The sequence below is a fragment of the Hypanus sabinus genome, chromosome 27, assembly GCF_030144855.1.
Source record: "Hypanus sabinus isolate sHypSab1 chromosome 27, sHypSab1.hap1, whole genome shotgun sequence".
Taxonomy (NCBI): domain Eukaryota; kingdom Metazoa; phylum Chordata; class Chondrichthyes; order Myliobatiformes; family Dasyatidae; genus Hypanus; species Hypanus sabinus.
This window is the reverse complement of record NC_082732.1, coordinates 29735839-29755070: the sequence shown is the minus strand read 5'-3', so window position 1 is coordinate 29755070 and position 19232 is coordinate 29735839. Positions and strand designations below refer to the sequence as shown.

Genomic DNA, 19232 nt, shown 5'->3' with positions numbered 1-19232 from the left:
TCTGTGACAAATTTCAGAACTAATAGCAGATGGGAATCCAATGGGAAACAGTGGAGGATGGTTAGGTTGGGATGGAAAAGGAAAACCTGAAAAAGTATCTGCCCTGTTTGGAGTTCATGTCAGCCACAATATTTAAGCTGTTCCTGTAGGTGGGGATAGGAGAAGGGCGGAAGCTCAGAACAAGGCAAGTGTTCCTTCGGAGCAAAGAGTAAAGGCTTCATTACTGCGCAATCAGTTTTACCTTTAAAAGTCTTCCCACAGATGCTGCAGTCATGTGGCCGACCTTCCTGGTGCTTGCTAGCCATGTGACGATGGAGAGGTCCTCTCTCCGTAAACCTTTGGCTGCAGATCTCACAACCAAATGGCCTTTCACCTGTGTGAGTCCTGTTGTGTTTGTCCAGGCTCGCTGGTGCAAATGAGATTGTTAGAAAGTCCATATCTTAGTAAGTTACAAAATGTGTCTGTAATAGGGTGAAGATTGAAATTTAGAAACTACAATCAGTTGCTGCCTCTTCAACATCACACACCACTTCTTGTCTTCCTTCAATATTCAAAAATTAAATTTATCAAACTTGGTCAAACCCTTCTCTGTGGAAAACAAAAACAGTAAATCCACCCTGAAGTGTGGTAAAACCATTTTCTTATTCCTGTTTGGGACAAGGATGGTACTGGTAAAGAAATGCATTATCTGCCCCCAGTTGCCCAGGATGAAAGTGGACATTTATCTTGAGTTACTGAAATCAGCAAGAGGGAGCAAAATAATTAAAGACATTGATCCAGGACCAGGAGTTGTGTAACCCAGCCAAGGAAACAAGGGGAGGAGGTCTCCTTCCAAAAAGGGTGTTATGTAACCAGCTGGACAACACTCTTTACGATAATTTTCAAAATGGTATTGGCCATTATTCAACTACAACAGGCATATCAGTCTATTCTCCAACAGTGATCACTGGGGAACTGAGAATGCAGAAGCACCAGCTCTCCTCACTCCTTCTCAATGCAGTACCTTAGTGCTGCAAGAGCGCTGGGTGTGTCAAACCAGGGGAAGTGAATTATGTGGGTTCCTTCATACAGCATCTAAGTAAGGCTCCACATGACCCATAGGTGGTACTCACCCTGGATCCGGAAAGTTTTTCCACACAAATGACATTGGAATGGTTTCTCGCCCGTGTGTGTCCGCAAATGGACGTTCAAATTGCCCTTCTGGGTGAATCCACGGTCACAGAATTCACAGATATATGGCCTCTCATTCCTATAAGGGGTAAAAAAAAAATAAAGTGAATGGTATACCTCTCCAAATGGAACCAACATATTAACATTGCTTGGCCATCACCAGATCGCTCTGACTGCCATTCTCCCTCCCTCATAACAATGACCACATTTTAGAACAGTCATTGGCTGTAAAACATCAGAATATTCCAGATTTAAGAATAGATTGGTTTCTATATTTTCATAGGTGAGAGGTATTTAAATAATTGCTCTGTGCAATTTGAGGTTGTAAACAGCAGCCAGTTACCTCTTTTAACCTCAACAAATGAGACACAGATGTACAACAGGAAAAGTGGGAAACAAATGTTAGAAAAAAAATGGAGCAACAGTCGTCATTTCTGCCAGTGACAGTTCAGAATCATTGTGCCTGTGCCTGCTCCCTCTGAAAGAGCTATTCAGTTAGTGCCACTCCCCAACTTTCTTAACAATTCTGCAAATTTCATCTCAACAGGCATACATCCAAATCCCCTTTGAAAGGCACTGCTTCCATCATTTTCAGGTTGTACATCCCAGAGCCACTGTATTAAAAGACTGCATGTATCCCTTCTGGTTCTTTGGAAATTTACCTTTAATTTGAAATGCATTAAAAAAGTTTTGAAATTGCAATGAAATTCTAATAATTTCAGAATTAATTGTGTCAGAGCTTCTGATTATTATTCTTTTTCACCATAACCACAATTGCCCAAACAGGAACCAGAAATACTTGCATTTGCCAATTATTTCAAAAGGGCATATTTTACTGTTAAACATGTAAAAATGGACTCCTCCTCCAGTCCTTCGCCTCTTTCACCTGTTGTCTCCCTCCCCTACCCACCTACCTTCCCCCTCACCTGTCAGTTCATGCTCCTTCCCCTCCCTCCACCTTCTTATTTGGAGCACTTGAATCAGCATGCTAGTATGATTTTTCTGATGCCTTATCCATTATTCTCTCAAAAACATCCAGCAGAGGTGCTGGTAATGTGGCTGTAATGGAGCAGACCACACCTCCTCCCTTTGGTAGTTTTACAGCTAACTCATGAGAGTTAGTGGACAGATGAAGAGCAAATGTGGGGCTTTGGTGCATGACTGGAAAAACAAACTAGATGGCATTCGTGCACACACACAAAATTTGATGTTACCAAACGAAAAGGTGTTCTAGATTTGTGCATGTATATCCCTCATTTTATTGTGGCAGCTATGCACTGTACCTGTGCTTGGATTTTATATGCATCTGCAAGCCATGGCGCGTAGAAGCCCTGTGACCGCACTCCTCGCATACAAACAGCTTCTCTCCCTGGTGTTTGGACAATTCATGCTGATGCAAATCGTTGCGGGAGAGGAAACACTTGGGACAAGCGGGACACTAAAATTGAAGATACATTACACATTAATTATTTACCAATCCAGCTGTGCCCCACTAAGCAGGAAGTGACTCACTGTTTCGCAGACAGCGAGTACAAGCTGAAGGAATACCCAGGATCAGAGATCTGTATCCACCAAGAAAATGACAAACGCAAGGGAGGATGTATTTCAAACAGATGGAAACATCTTCAACTCTCCCAATCTGCTCACTGCTGAACCTGTATGTTCACTTGCAGAATAGTTGGGGTATTAACACCAACTTTAACGCCTCTCTCATTCCTCTTGGTTTCTATTTGCTATATGAACATAAACCAAAGATTGAATCTAGCTGGTGATGCCTAAAACTGTGCCTTTGACATTCTCTGCTACTGCTTTATAAGCTATTTTATGCCTTTTTTCTTTGGGGATCCCTCTATTTAAAACAATTTCATTTCACAACCCGAAACCAAACCCACTACTGTTCCCTGTAACTCCAGTGTGCAACAAGAACTTTACAAATCAGCACCTCCCAAATTCTACACCACCACCATGATTTAAAAGTAAAGGACAGCAAGTGAATAGGATCCAGGTTTCTCTGCAAGTTAATCCTGTTTGGAATTGGTCATCTGAGGTCATTGGGACGAAGTTCTGGAAGCCCCTACCCAAGTGCAGAAACATCTTTTAATACATAGAGGAGAGTGCTTCAAGGCAGCCCCTCATCACCCCGAGTAAACAATAAATGCTAGTTTTCCCAGCAATGTTCGCAGCTCCATAATTTTTTTTTAATGAATCGTGACAATAAAGATGTGGCCTTCAGTCACTGCTGTCCTCCAACAGCTTTGCTAAAATGCAAGATCTAGAGAGATTTATAAATAAAGGTCTAAGAGTAATGACAGAGTCTGTCCCAAGACTGGATCTGCTTTAGAACATATGGCTGTAATCCCAATATGTAGCAGGATGAATTTGAGAAGGCAAAAAAACAGTCAACATTTCAGGCTGAGATCCTTCATCAGACGTCAGCTGTTTATTCCCCTCCACTGATGCTGCATGACTTGCTGAGTTCCTCTAGCATTGTGTGTGCATTGCTCAAGACTTCCGCAAATCCCTTTTACTTGACAGCCAAAGGCTTTTGCAAGGTCAAAACAGCAAACTGTGTATTGTGTCTGAATCTGCTCCCTGTCTTTTCCTTGGAGCTGTCAAATGGTTAAGATGATGTTCCACTACATGGACAGAATTTACCAACAGCAGATGAGAGTTGAATAGGATCTTGCAATTACTTCTCCAGTGGTAGACCTTTCTGTAGTCACACAGATTTGTCTCTTTTCTTGTTTATAATTACAACGTTCCTGACATACCATTGTTGGTGGGGAAAGGGCTATGATTTTATCTCCAGTAATTGTGGAATTTCAGCAGTATACCATTTGCTCCCAAGTCCTTGTGTATTTCTCAAAGGATTATATGGACCTCCGTTAGTCTGGGGTAGTACCAATTCTGAACTAGATAGCATGCTGTGGGACTGAGCCAAGGACACTCAAAAGACAGAGATTCAGTTGAAGACTTTAAAGTGCTGCTTTTAACAGCAGGCAACGATCTCTTTGTCCTGAGGAAACTCTCATCTGTTCTCAAGCTGCGTAAGTCACCCCATCACAGTTACTGAGCTGCTGTTCACAAACAATGCTTGTGCAATGATCTGAGGCAATGGTCCACGCCACTGACTCATTCAATGAAGCAGAGGGAAATGGACCTCACGTTAGACCTTTGTTTTGTTTTTCCTTATGTTTATCAATCAGCCTTCAATGCACAACACTGACACCCAATCATAATGGGCAGACAAAACCTCTCTTCTCTGCCAGCTAAAGGTCAAACTAGGCACAAAGTTCCTAGACTACCAAGTGGTAATGATCCTTGCCTTTCCCTACACTTCAGAGACATGGATAACTTACTGAAGGCATCCAAAATCAAAGAATTACACCAACACAAAAATACTCTAAATTCACTGACAAGATAATTGTGTCCTCTCTCAAGCCAAATCTTTGTTACAGATGAGAGTAGCAGAAGAGGAAATAATCCTGAAATGTTCCCAAAATGTTCTTGAGGAAAAAAGTGTCATTTTTGCCAGTCTGTGACAATGCCCAAGTCTATGACTGCTCACAATAGGGCAGCAATGTGGGGCAGCTACTACAGCTGCTGCCTGATGCTCAGTCTGGAGCTCCAGTGCTTACTACATGGCATTAGGGTTTTATCCAAGAGGTCTGATTTCCTCCCACAGTTATTCAGTTTGGGAGATTAATTGGCCATCGTAAGCTTCCCCTTGTGTGTAGCCGAGGGTCAGAATTTGGGGAGAGTTGGGGGACGGTGGGGAGAATATAGGTGATTGATGGTCAGCCTGGACTCAGTGGGCAGAAGAGCACATTTCCAATCTGTTTAACTCTATGGGGAAGGAGCATCTAAGACAACACTGCAAATCTTGTAAGGTACACATGGACAAGCAGCAGAAAAAAAAATGCAGGAGGCAGATCAAACACGTCATACACTAGACAACTACTTTGGAGTAGAATCAAATCACCCTTGACTGAGGGTGGAAACGAGAGAGCAAACTCTGTTATAATACCACTCAGTTCTACCCTACAGTATTTACATCTTTCTTACCATCTTATCCATCCTTTAAACGGTATGTCCCTTCTAACCCCTTCAGCTGGCCAATCATCAAATGGGTACCTAATGAAGCTATTCCAGGTCTGCCTGCATTACTATCACTAGAATGTGGAGCACCTCTGGTGTCCCACCAATGAGAGAATATAATATTAAATTTACATTTATTACTCACCGGGAACGGTTTTGGTGCTCCATGGGATTTGATCATATGACTCTGCATATCTTTCTTATGCATGAACTGCTGAGGACATGAGGAGCACTGAAAGGGTTAAAATACACAGAACATCAGGATTGCAAAGGGGTGTATTACCAGTAACGAAAGCACATTTGGCAGTGTGGGATTGTGGTCACCGTGCACGTTGCTGTTTTACAACACAGAAATTGCCATTTGTAAAGTAATCCTTTTACCACATCTGAACTTCAAGAATGTGATGTTCCTTCAGTAAGCATAAACAAATATTCATTGACTTATAATTATTCAGTATGTTGTTTTGGAGTTTACTACCCTTCAGTAAATAATGGCAGTATTTTTTAAACTGGTTAGGCTTTTGTTGTAGTATTGTGGTTGACTCTGGTTACTTTAAGATGCCAAAGCTTTGAAAGGAGTGTCAGGTCAGTTTACTTAAAATTAACAGGATAATGAATTTTGAAGTTGGTTTCTGCACATGGCTTTCTCATCAGACCAGAAACTGGGTAATTTGTTTGAAATGGGGACTGGGACTGAACCTGAACATAGATTCAGAAGAGAAGAGAATTAAAGGTGCAAATGAAAAGCAAAGGAGTAGTAACTATGTTTGGAAAGCAGAGAAAAAGATGGTTGGAAGAAGATAATAGATTTTGCCAGTGTTTAACAGTATACAATTCAATACAAGGGAATCCAGGCAGAAATGCTCACAATATTGTCCCTTCTACAGCGGAGAAACTAAATACAGATTGGGTGACTGCTTTGCAGAGCACCTGGTTTCAGACTGCAGCAAAGCAGATTCCAGTAACTACTCTTTTCTACTCTGATCAATTTGGTTTCCTGTACAACTACAAGGAGAATTGATGCAAACTTGCTGAATAGCTCAGCAATTAACTGGGTTCATTCCAAACTCAATTTTAAATTTTCCAACTATAGGCAACTTGCCCTTTCTTTCTGCATCAAAAGTTAATCCTTTCTGCCAGTCATCCATCTCAGTTTTTTAAACTCTCTCCATTAGTACAACCTAACATGTTGAGCACATCCCACAGGCCTGCTGACGCATCCCATGAAATAAAGCAGAAGTCTGCCTTTACAACCACAGATATATTCATTTTCTCCCACAGGTGCCTCCCACACTTTTTCCTGCAACTTTAATTTGTTTTCCCTCTTTCACAGTTCGCTCGACCTTCGACAACAGTTTTTCTCTTTTCAGAAATGTTACCCATCCTGTTGAGCATTTCTAACTTGTTCTGATTTTACTTCCACTTTCCAGCATTGGCAGTTTTTTTTGTATTTTTCATGTGGCACACTGATCTATGATAAAAAAAAGCTTTTAAGAACCAAGGGAAAGTAACGAGCTCTCTTACCCTTTGCTCCAGTCACATAAACAAACGCAACGGTTGACCTAGATTTCGTGGGCCAGTCTGCTTTCAAGGAACTCACTCCTACGTCTTACCTTTTGTAGTATACATCAATGTTTTCGAATTAAACTTACTTCCACACATCCTTCCTCTTTGTCTAATAACTCTGACATTTCAGATGTAATTCTACCTCCAAATATTAACTCATCCGAGATCAATTAACTCAAATCAGATCAGAGAGCCTGCAAATATTGAGGGTCACCAGACCTACCTTGAAGGGCATCTCACCTGTGTGAGATACCAAGTGGTTCCTTAGCTCAATTCTTCCTTTAAATGTTTGGTTACATTCAGGACAAGTATAAATCTGCAGAAGAATGAAACATTTAAAATTACCATCAAAATTATAGAAAGAAGGTGCTCAAGTTTACACACTGCCCTGCTGCATTTGTACTTATTAACAAAACTTTGCCCATGTGCACTTTAAAAAGTGTTTTAGAGGGTTTAAAACAACATGGGGAAAGTACAAGAGTAAATCAAACTTGGGGGTGAGGAGCATGGATATAGATCTAGGAGAAACACCAACACAGTAGAGATTCTCTGACCAATATATGCATAAAGATAGAATCCACAGGCCGAAGACTAGACAAACTAGGAAACGTGGCTGAGGCCATGTACTGATTTCTCAATAAACAGAACTTACATTATAAAGCCCCATCCACAATCTGAACATTCCAAACACTTCAGAGCTAAAAAAGGGGACTTCCGGTAAGATGGCGATTGCTTAGCTGCTCCGAACTTTTGTTCCGTTATTTTCGCTATCTTTGCACAAAATGTCTCCATTTTTTAAACCTTAATTAGGAACTTTATTTGATTTCTTTCACTTGCCTGTGAACACATCTACCTTAAAATGTCGAACAAGAGTTCTAAAACCGGGAGAAAGGAAGTTCCAGCTCTGCCTCCTGAGACCCTCGCTGCGCTGGAACAACACCAAGACGATATTTTAAAGGAATTTAGAACCGCTTTCAAACAGCTGGAAGCCAAACTGGATCGGATCAACGACAGAGTGGACGAACATGCTGAACACTTATCTCGCATCGATTCGACTTCTGAAGATTTAGAAAGTCGTGTTCAATACTTGGAGACTCTCTGTTCCAGCCTAGAGGGAAAATATAACAAACTCCTTTCCAAAATGGTCGATCTCAAAAATCGGAGCAGATGTTGTAACCTTCGAGTTCTTGGGTTGCCAGAGGCCACCGAACAGGGATCAACTGTGAAGTTTTTCGCCAAGTTTCTCTGTGAGATGTTCGGGAAAGATTTGCTTCCGAACCCGCCTGAGCTCGAAAGGGCACACAGGGTCTATGTTCCCCCTGGAATTCTGGGCTCCCGCCCGCGACCGGTAATCTTGTGCTTTCAACAATACCAGGTAAAACACCGTCTGATTATGGAGGCACATCGCAGAGGTACTTTTACTTTCCAAAATATAATCATTCGCTTTGTGGAAGATTTTGCACCCCAGACCTTAAAGATGCGCACTGAGTTTAAAGGCATAATGAAAGTGCTTTTTGATCGTGGTTTTAAACCCTCTCTTCGCACTCCTGCCGATTTACGAATCACGCTTAATATTGGAAAATATAGGTGGTTTAAGTCAGTGAAGGAGGCTGAGGAATTTGTTGCAAGTCTTCCGGCTATCCAGCCATCTTCGGAACCCGATCGGACCTCCTAAAATGGTGGATAAGTACTTCTCGTAGTAAAATTACTTTTCCCGGACTCAGACTTTACTTGAATCACTCAGACACTATTTATTGAAACTCTAAGGGCTGTTGACAATCTCTCCCTGGATTTGGTGTGTCTTTTTTAAATAGACATTCTGTGCTTAATGTTTCCCTACGGACATTTAAATAGTACTTGTGTAATCTATATTATTCTTGTATAACTTTATCTATAGAGTTCTACAATTGACTCTAACTTGTTTTGGAGGTTTGAAGTCTTTATTGAAGGCCTCCCTGTTTGTTGGTTCACAGTTTAACTGCTGATTATTTTTTATTTTTTTATTTATTATTTTTTTTCACCTTTTTTTTAATCTTTGATTTTTTTTCCTCTCTGTAAATGGTTGATAAGTACTCTTCTTGAATCTATAATTTTCTCCTTCCTTTTTTTTTCCCCCTTTCTCTTACTTTATTCTTCCATAATTTTTCGCGGGTAGGTTAGTTTTGGTTTTCTTCCGATTTTCTCTGTATTAAGTTTTATATTTCTGCAAAAGATGTTCCAATTTGTAGTTATGTTGTTAATAACTGCTGTTAATAACACAGATCTGGAAGTTATATTTGGGTTAATTTTTTTGGTAGAGTTAGCTGCTTTTTTTGGTAGCCGTCTAGTTTTGGGTTGTGTGGGTGGGGTGGCTTTTCCAGTTCCAACATCACTCACTGTATTTATTGTTTGCCTTTATTGCTCAGGACATGTTTATGTTTTGATTTCACGAATCTATGTTTACATTTCTGCTCCCAGACTGCTATTGTATTGCTTGACTTTTTATATGCCTGCTGCCTTTTATGCCTTGCTTTCAGCTTCTTTTTTTTTCTGGTAGTAGGCATTACTATCCTCTGCTGCTAAGTGTATTCACAGTCTGGGAGTTTGATTGTCCTGATTTATATTCTCTATATTGTGTTGTGGTTGGTCTGGAGTTTTTTTTTGTGTTGTGGGGTTGGGGGAGGATACTAAGTTTACTTGTCTTCAATTTAGGTGCTTTTTTTTAAATTCTCTTTCTCTGTATCATATTGTCATTGTATGCTTAATTTTGCACTGTATTAATGTTCCTCATTGTGATTTGGGGTTTTTTAATCTGTAAAATGTATTAAAAAACTAATTTTAAAATAAATAAATAAATAAATAAATAAATGAAAGGGCTACAAAGGTAATTCTTCCAAATCTGTCACTATTATAATACAGAAATAAAGGACAGGATTAAGAAATCAGTGCTTGGAGGAATGGGGCCAGACTACAAAGCACCAAAGAAAGGGATTTATTTTTGATATAGTCATGATAATCATGATATATCAATGTTATTACGCAAGTATTACTCAAGAGGCCATCTCAAAGTGGAGATTCCAGAGGATTGGGGGCTGGTACAGATCTTGCACCAGATGCCAGACTGGTAAATCTTCCCTGCACATCCCACCCCAAAAAGAAAACATTAAATGTAAGTTTTGTCTGCTTTCTCAGATTCCAAGATTCAGCTGCACTAATTCCAAGAATAGCAGATAGTTTCTCTTACTGCCCTAATCAATGTTTATTCCACAAATGTAAAACACCTTTATAAAAAATCCTCACACTATTGTGCTAGCTGCTATTTATTTCTTAGCCATATGACTAAATTTTAAAAGAATACTTTCTTGGCTGTGAAGTGATCAGGAATGTCCAGAACCTGTAATCAGGGTAGTACAACTTTCTCTTTAATGCTCATTCGTATCAATTTGTTTAATTTTCGTAGTGCTGATTGTAACAGATCATTCTAATATAGGATTCATCCCCCCGCAAGACAGTAGTATTTACTATTAAATGCAGCAACTTACAAACTCATGTAACTCAAACAGACTGGACAAAATAGTCAAAAACTGGTCAAGGTCTATTTGGTGCCATAAATGCATCAATGTTAAAACATGATGTCAGTGAAAATTTTAATTTGATTTACAAATTCAGCCAAAAATTTTTTTTTAAATCCTGGTAATTGAAAAATCTACATAGAGACCTAGTTTCCATACCACACCCGTCCTGGTCATGCAGTTCCTAGCCTCGTGCTTAAGTAGATTTTCTTTCCTGAAATAGCATTTTCCACACTTGATGCACTTAAAGGGTTTCTCTCCTGTGTGCTTCCTAAAGGCAAAACACATTAGGAATTTGTTAGTTTGTACAATTACCGCAATTTAAATTCAGGCCATCTCAGTATTAGGAATACAAGCAGGAAATATACCAAGTCAGCAATCTAAACATGGACAAGTGGTTTTCTTTAAAAGTTCATACACTAATTGAATATCTTTTCATCTTCAATTTCCAATGAACCCATTATGTATTTACAAACAAGAGAAAATCCGCAGATGCTGGAAATCCAAGCAACAAACACAAAATGCTGGAGGAACTCAGCAGGCCAGGCAGCATCTATGGGAAAGAGTAAACAGTCAATGTTTCAGACAGAGACCCTTCATCGGGACTGGAAAGAAACCGGATTAACAATCCAGCTGAGTTCCAAATCCTTCAATGGTCATCATGGGAATTCAATTAATAATCTAAAAGTCAAAGAAAGTAACTTCTCTTATTCACCTGTGGTGCAGTTAGTGTGCCTTGAAACTAGTTTTATTACTCGATTCATGTCCGTACAGGACTATGAAGTCTTCTGTTGAGCCTTTAAACTGTTATACAAACACATTTGGCCTATTAAAAGTTTTTCAGGAAAGGAAGAATGCCATCCATTCTTATGACTCCAGACCCACAGTAGTATTGTTGTAAAAAGCCCTCCGAACCATTCATAGAAAACAATCAAAGCAGAAAAATAAAACTGAACATCTGGCACTGACTTAGGCCCCAAAATTATGCATAGCAACTGTCCACACAAAGATCTGGGGATTGGTGTTTAAATTCATGTGCTGTCCCCACAGACAAACTAATAACAGCCTAACATCATACTCCGATTCATTCTTCACGAAAATCCATAGGAACAACCTGTTCACTGAGCAAGACAGATCAAGATGGGGGAAGAGGTGGACAAAATCAAATGCAGTCAAGAAGAAGTAACTCTGAGAGTCCACAACATTGACTCCAGAATCCATGGCATCAGGTCAAATATGGGCAAGGAAACCTAATTACTACCAACCATCTTGCCTCAGCTGATGTATTCGTGATGTTCTGTGTTCACCAACAGTTTGCTTGGGTTTCACCAGAAATGCAGTGAAATGCATCTTTTTAATTCAAATCAAACCAATGAGGGTTGTGCTGGTCAGCCCTAAGTGTAACCACACTTATAGCATGCCCACACCTCACTAACCCTAACCATACATCACTGGAATGTGGGAGGGAACTGGAGCGCACCCACAGAGTCACAAGGAGAATGGACAAGCTCCTTACAATCATCAGCAGTACATCTCCCAACACCAGCTCCCTGCTCTTATCCCACTGTGCCTCTGGTTATGTTATAAAGAGATCCCCCTACCACAAGAGACAAAACAGAATAAGAACATGGGAATAATTTCAGGTCAACAAACTCATTCTTGATCTTTAAATCGCTCTCGACACCCACAATTAATATTCTCCACAGTGTTACAACATCTCCACTGACTTCACAACAAACAAAAATGGATCAAGACAACTGTGAATTTACCTGTTGTGGACCTTGAGGTAATATTTGCTGAGGAACTTCTTATGACAAGTTGGACACTCAATGGGCTCATTCTTTCTATTTGCTGGGTCTGAGGCTTTCCGCTTAGTCGTGCCCAGCACTAACATGGTGCCATCTAGTATACCAGTTTTTCTCTGTTTTCTACAATTGTGCCCAGATGGAATGTAATCATGGTCCAGTTCTCCCTTGTTGTTTGTATCTTCCTCACCATCCTCCATTTTAATGATGTCCATGTCCAAGCTGGGGTCACTATTGCCACTGGTGCTCTCATGACCGTTCTCCTCACTGCTGTCTCCCAAGTCACCTTCTTTGGCCTCCTTCAGCTGTTTAGAATTTGGGCTTCTGTGGGATGTCAAGGAAGTTTTAGATCTTTGCTGAATAGCAAGGGATCGCACTTTGTCATTCTCTTTCTCGGTCAGCAGCTCAAGCGCTTGTTTCTTATTACTTCTGGTGCTCCTTTTGCCAAATTGTCTGAAATTAGTATTTGCGTTTTGTTCCTCCAGAACTTCAGTTTCTCTCGTTTGTGTTGTAGTGTCCACTGCTGCCTTTACAGGTTCACATTCATCTGTTTGCTGGCTGTATAGAGTTCCATCACTCCTCTCATCATCAATGCATTTCTGCTGATAATGCCGACAAGCTTGAATAGCATCGGGGATTGAAAGTTCTTCTGCTGCGTTTAGCACCTTGGAGACATTTGCTTTTGTCAAGCGAAGCTCACCCGTGTATATAAAGTCAAAGAGAAGGCCCAAAACACCAGAGCAACTCTCAGGAAGGTTGATTTCAGCAGATGTGCCAGCTCCATAGACATTATGAAAGAACTTACTACAACATGCCAGGATACTGCGATGTGCATTTAAACAGTAACCTCCCAGGTCCAGAGTCACATCACAAAATTTACCATCTTCACGTTGCTTATTCAAAGCATGAAGAATTTTCTTGCTGTGTTCAGAAAAATGGTCTTGCATATCTTTAAAAAGAAAACAAAAGCAAAGGAATTATTCCTCCTTCTTACCACCATGTTTAACACTGTTTCATTACACATTCCCAGGATAGATACAGCACAGATTGGACAGAATCAAAAGATCACAAATTTAATGCATTCAATGGTGAACTTACAAAGAGAGAGAAAAATTGTATAAATTCACAAAATAATTACAAGGCATTGGGGAAAAGTGTATTCACGGATGACACACACAAAATGCTGGAGGAACTCAGGCACCACCTATAGAAAGGAATAGAGTTGATGTTTCAGGCGTCGGGCCTAGAATAAAAGAAGGAAGAAGCCAGAATATAGGAGTGGGGATGGGGGAGAGGAAAGGAATACAGTTGGCCCTCCTTATCCGCGAATTCAATCAACCACAAATCACGAAAACCCGGAAGTGCTCTTCCAGCACTTGTTGTTCGAGCATGTGCAGACTTTTTTTCTTGTCATTATCCCCTAAACAATGCAGTAAAACAACCATTTTACATAGTATTTACATTGTATTAGGTATTATAAGTAATCTAGAGATGGTTTTTCTTTTTTATATTAGTTTTTTTTATACATTTTACAGATTAAAAAACCCCAAATCACAATAAGGAACATTAATACAGCGCAAAATTAAGCATACAAGAACAATATGATACAGAGAGAGAGAATTTTTAAAAAAGCACCTAAATTGAAGACAAGTAAACTTAGTATCCTCCCCAAGCCCCACAACACAAAAAAAAACTCCAGACCAACCACAACACAATATAGAGAATATAAATCAGTAGAGATGGTTTAAAGTAGACAGGAGGATGTGCATGGGCTGTCGTGGATCAGGATCGAAAAAAATCGTAAGTTTTCTTAGACAATAGACAATAGGTGCAGAAGTAGACCATTCGGCCCTTCGAGCCTGCACTGCCATTTTGAGATCATGGCTGATCATCTACTATCAATACCTGGTTCCTGCCTTGTCCCCATATCCCTTGATTCCCCTATCCATAAGATAATTATCTAGCTCCTTCTTGAAAGCAACCAGAGAATTGGCCTCCACGGCCTTCGGAGGCAGTGCATTCCAGACACCCACAACTCTCTGGGAGAAGAAGTTTTTGCTTAACTCTGTCCTAACTGACCTACCCCTTATTCTCAAACCATGCCCTCTGGTACTGGACTCTCCCAGCATCTGGAACATATTTCCTGCCTCTATCTTGTCCAATCCCTTAATAATCTTATATGTTTCAATCAGATCCCCTCTCAATCTCCTTAATTCAAGCGTGTACAAGCCCAGTCTCTCTAACCTCTCTGCGTAAGACAGTCCAGTCATCCCAGGAATTAACCTCGTGAATCTAAGCTGCACTTCCTCTACAGCCAGGATGTCCTTCCTTAACCCTGGAGACCAAAACTGTACACAATACTCCAGGTGTGGTCTCACCAGGGCTCTGTACAAATGCAAGAGGATTTCCTTGCTCTTGTACTCAATTCCCTTTGTAATAAAGGCCAACATTCCATTAGTCTTCTTCACTGCCTGCTGCACTTGCTCATTCATCTTCAGTGACTGATGAACAAGAACTCCTAGATCTCTTTGTATTTCTCCCTTACCTAACTACACCGTTCAGATAATAATCTGCCTTCCTGTTCTTATCCCAAAGTGGATAACCTCACACTTATTCACATTAAATGTCATCTGCCAAGTATCTACCCACTCACCCAGCCTATCCAAGTCACCCTGAATTCTCCTAACATCCTCATCATATGTCACACTGCTACCCAGCTTAGTATCATCAGCAAATTTGCTGATGTTATTCTCAATGCCTTCATCTAAATCGTTAACATAAATTGTAAACAGCTGTGGTCCCAATACTGAGCCCTGTGTCACCCCACTAGTCACCACCTGCCATTCCGAGAAACACCCATTCATCACTACCCTTTGCTTTCTATCTGCCAACTGGTTTTCTACCCATGTCAATGTCTTCCCCCGTTGCCCTGAGCTTTGATTTTACCCACCAATCTCCTATGTGGGACCTTATCAAATGCCTTCTGAAAATCGAGGTACACTACATCCACTGCATCTCCCCCGTCTAACTCCCTGGTTACATCCTCGAAAAACTCCAACAGATTAGTCAAGCATGATTTACCCTTGGTAAATCCATGCTGGCTCAGCCCAATCCTATCACTGCTATCTAGATATACCACTATGTCATCCTTAATAATGGACTCTAGCATCTTCCCCACCACCGATGTCAGGCTGACAGGTCGATAGTTCTCTGTTTTCTCCCTCCCTCCTTTCTTAAAAAGTGGAATAACATTAGCCATTCTCCAATCCTCAGGAACTGATCCTGAATCTAAGGAACATTGGAAAATGATTACCAATGCATCCGCAATCTCCAGGGCCACCTCCTTTAGTACCCTAGGATGCAGACCATCTGGACCTGGGGATTTGTCAGCCTTCAGTCCCATCAGTCTACTCATCAGCGTTTCCTTCCTAATGTCAATCTGTTTCATTTCCTCTGTTACCCTATGTCCTTGGCCCATCCATACATCTGGGAGATTGCTTGTGTCTTCCTTAGTGAAAACAGATCTAAAGTACTCATTAAATTCTTCTGCCATTTCTCTGTTTCCCATAACAATTTCACCCAATTCATTCTTCAAGGGCCCAACATTGTTCTTAACTATCTTAAAAAAGCTTTTGCTATCTTCCTTTATATTCCTGGCTAGCTTGCGTTTGTACCTCATTTTTTCTCCCCGTATTGCCTTTTTAGTTAAGTTCTGTTGTTCCTTAAAAACTTCCCAATCATCTGTCCTCCCACTCACCTTAGCTCTGTCATACTTCCTTTTTTTTTTAATACTATGCAACTTTTAACTTTTAATTTTTTATGTGACTTACTAAGTAAGTCGGAACAGGTACATCTGGTATTATTTAGCGTCAGTTAGTCAAACGTTTTTCTTAGTACATAGTATATATTTCACCTTTCTATGCATATAAACCACTTAAGAATGTATGTTTCAGCACCAGGCTCAGGAACAGAAGTTCTCGGGACTTGGGACAGACCACTCCCAAGTGCGCTCTCCACCATGCCAGGTTGATGTGCAGGATCAAAAACCCAAAACCCAATAATTAAACCACTGCATTGCTTAGTAATAATTGTAGCTTTCATCGGGGCACAGCCTTTCTCACTTTATACTTTTAAATTGTTCCGATCGTTGACCAATGTAGCCTAACGCTTTTCCAATGACCGATGGCATTTCACCTCTTTCCGATCGCTTTATTATTTCCACTTTATTTTCAATCATGTTCATGATTACTTTTGCGAACAGAAACACTGTAGATTCAGATTTCTACCACCAGGTCCTAATGTACACTGAGGCAGGTTAAATAAGGTCTGGGGTTCCACTGGGTCCTAAGGTTCACAATATTGAGACAGGTTGAATAAGGAACTTGAGCATCTGCAAATTTTGGTATCCGCAAGGGGTCCCGTAACCAATCCCTCGCCGATAAGGAGGGCCAACAGTACAAGCTAGGTGGTGATAGGTGAAGCCGTGTGAGGGGGAAGGTAGGTAGATGGGGAAGGGGTGAAGTGAGAAGCTGAGAGGTGATAGGCAGAAATGTAAAGGGCTGAAGAAGGAGGAATCTGACAGGAAAAGAGAGACAACCATCTATGATTTGAGAATGACTAAATAGATTGTTCTTACTCAGTTCAGTTCGATAAAATACTCCCAAGCAGGTACAGCAAAGAGTAAAGTTCTCCACATAGTTTATCATGGCCTGATTACGTATATCCATAAAGTCCCAATGAGCCTTTTTTACAGTATTTCCAAACCCCTCCCATCCAACAGCCAGTCGGGTGATTTCATAGTGTTGTATTTCTTAATAGTTACTTATAATGTTACAAAACCAGCCCTCAGTTTCACAAAAAGATATTTTTAAACATTAGAATATATAATGTAAAAGCAAGGATTTCTAACAATAGCAGGTAAACATACTTCTGCACCCCACAATCATTGATTCACCCTAAACTATGACAGACTATAAACAAGGACAGTGTATATCAATGTCACATTGTGCAAGTGTTTACATCCACACTGTACAACTTGGGGTAATATAGCAAAACTAAGTACAAATCCCATTTCCAGAAAAGTTGGGATATTTTCCAAAATACAATAAAAACAAAAATCCATGATATGTTAATTCACGTGAACCTTTATTTAACTGACAAAAGTACAAAGAAAAGATTTTCAATAGTTTTACTGACCAACTTAATTGTATTTTGTAAATATACACAAATTTAGAATTTGATGGCTGCAACACACTCAACAAAAGTTAGGGCAGAGTTAAAATAAGATTGAAGAGTGCACAGAATATTCAAGTAACACTGGTTTGGAAGACCACATTAAGCAGGCTAATTGGTAGCAGGTGAGGTATCATGACTGGGTATAAAAGCAGCATCCATCAAAGGCTCAGTCTTTGCAAGCAAGGATGGATCGTGGCTCACCCCTTTGTGCCAAAATTCATGAGAGAATTGTTAGTCAGTTCAAAAGGAACATTTCCCAATGCAAGATTGCAGAGAATTTCAACATCTACAGTACATAATATTGTGATAAGATTCAGAGAATTCAGAGACATCTCAGTGCGTAAAGGGCAAGGTCGGAAACCACTGTTGAATGCATGTGATCTTCGAGCCCTCGGGCGGCACTGCCTAAGAAACCGTCATGCTGCTGTGACAATTATAGCCACCTGGGCTCGGGAGTACTTTGGAAAACCATTGTCACTGCATCCAGAAATGCAACTTGAAACTGTACTGCGCAAGGAGGAAGCCATACATCAATTTTATGCAGAAATGCCGGCGAGTTCTCTGGGCCTGAGCTCATCTCAGATGGACTGAAAGACTGTGGAACTGTGTGCTGTGGTCAGATGAGTCCACATTTCAGCTAGTTTTCAGAAAAAACAGACGTCAAGTTCTCCGTGCCACAGATGAAAAAGACCATCCTGATTGTTATCGGTGAAAGGTGCAAAAGCCAGCATCTATGATGGTATGGGGGTGCATCAGTGCCCACGGCATGGGTGGGTTGCATGTATGTGAAGGTACCATTGACTCTGAGGCGTATATTAGGATTTTAGAGAGACATATGTTGCCATCAAGGCGACGTCTCTTCCCGGGATGTCCATGCTTATTTCAGCAGGACAATGCTAGAACACATTCTTCACCAGCTACAACAGCGTGGCTTTGTAGACACAGAGTGCGTTGTCTTGACTGGCCTGCTGCCAGTCGAGATCTATTTCCTATTGAAAATGTATGGTGCATCATGAAGAGGAGAATCAGACAATGGAGACCACGGAGGGTTGAGCAGCTGAAGTCTTATATCAAGCAAGAATGGACAAAATTTCCAATTGCAAATCTACTACAATTAGTATCCTCAGTTCCAAAACGATTAAAAAGTGCTATTAAAAGGAAAGGTGATGTAACACAATGGTAACCATGCCTCTGTCCCAACTTTTGTTGAGTGTGTTGCAGCTATCAAATTCTAAATTTGTGTATATTTACAAAATACAATTAAGTTGGTCAGTAAAACTATTGAAAATCTTTTCTTTGGACTTTTGTCAGTTAAATAAAGGTTCACATGAATTAACATCACAGATTTTTGTTTTTATTGCATTTTGGAAAATATCCCAACTTTTCTGGAAATGGGGTCTGTATATGTAACAATTCAGTAATAAGTCCAGGCAAGGTAATAGACATTAGCATGCAGTAATTGGACAATGGTTGCAATGAAGTGGAAGGTTTTTTAATTTATTGTTTGGTCCATTGGGACTGTTTGCAACTGAAACTGGACATTAAAGTGTTTAGTCAACAGGGACTGGGAAAAAGTCTGATCCAATGGAATTCTGTTTAATAGAACTCACAATTTCAAGTACCACTTTCTTTGAAAATACCTACAATAACTATTATTCAGTGATAAATGTTTTGACCCCTAGATCATGAAGACCAAGTTCCAATCCAAGACCCTAATCACAAAACCAGACATTTCCAATGGGCAAAAAGGTTGGATTTCCAGTGCGATGTGGTATAACTGAAGTGCTGTTTGCAATCAATCCAAATG

General features: G+C 40.3%; 1 protein-coding gene across 1 annotated transcript in view; it reads right to left on the bottom strand.

Annotated features, from left to right (window-relative positions):
- Positions 1–19232, bottom strand: part of zbtb48 (zinc finger and BTB domain containing 48) — a 30133-nt gene that overhangs the window by 1772 nt on the left and 9129 nt on the right. Inside the window, exons 2-8 of the mRNA XM_059952131.1 lie at positions 12155–13139; positions 10545–10656; positions 7058–7150; positions 5414–5500; positions 2454–2608; positions 1113–1249; positions 242–406 (exon numbers count right to left, since the gene is read on the bottom strand). Of these exons, the coding sequence (XP_059808114.1) occupies positions 242–406; positions 1113–1249; positions 2454–2608; positions 5414–5500; positions 7058–7150; positions 10545–10656; positions 12155–13137 (1732 nt within the window). The 5' untranslated portion in view covers positions 13138–13139. The remainder of the gene's footprint in view (positions 1–241; positions 407–1112; positions 1250–2453; positions 2609–5413; positions 5501–7057; positions 7151–10544; positions 10657–12154; positions 13140–19232) is intronic.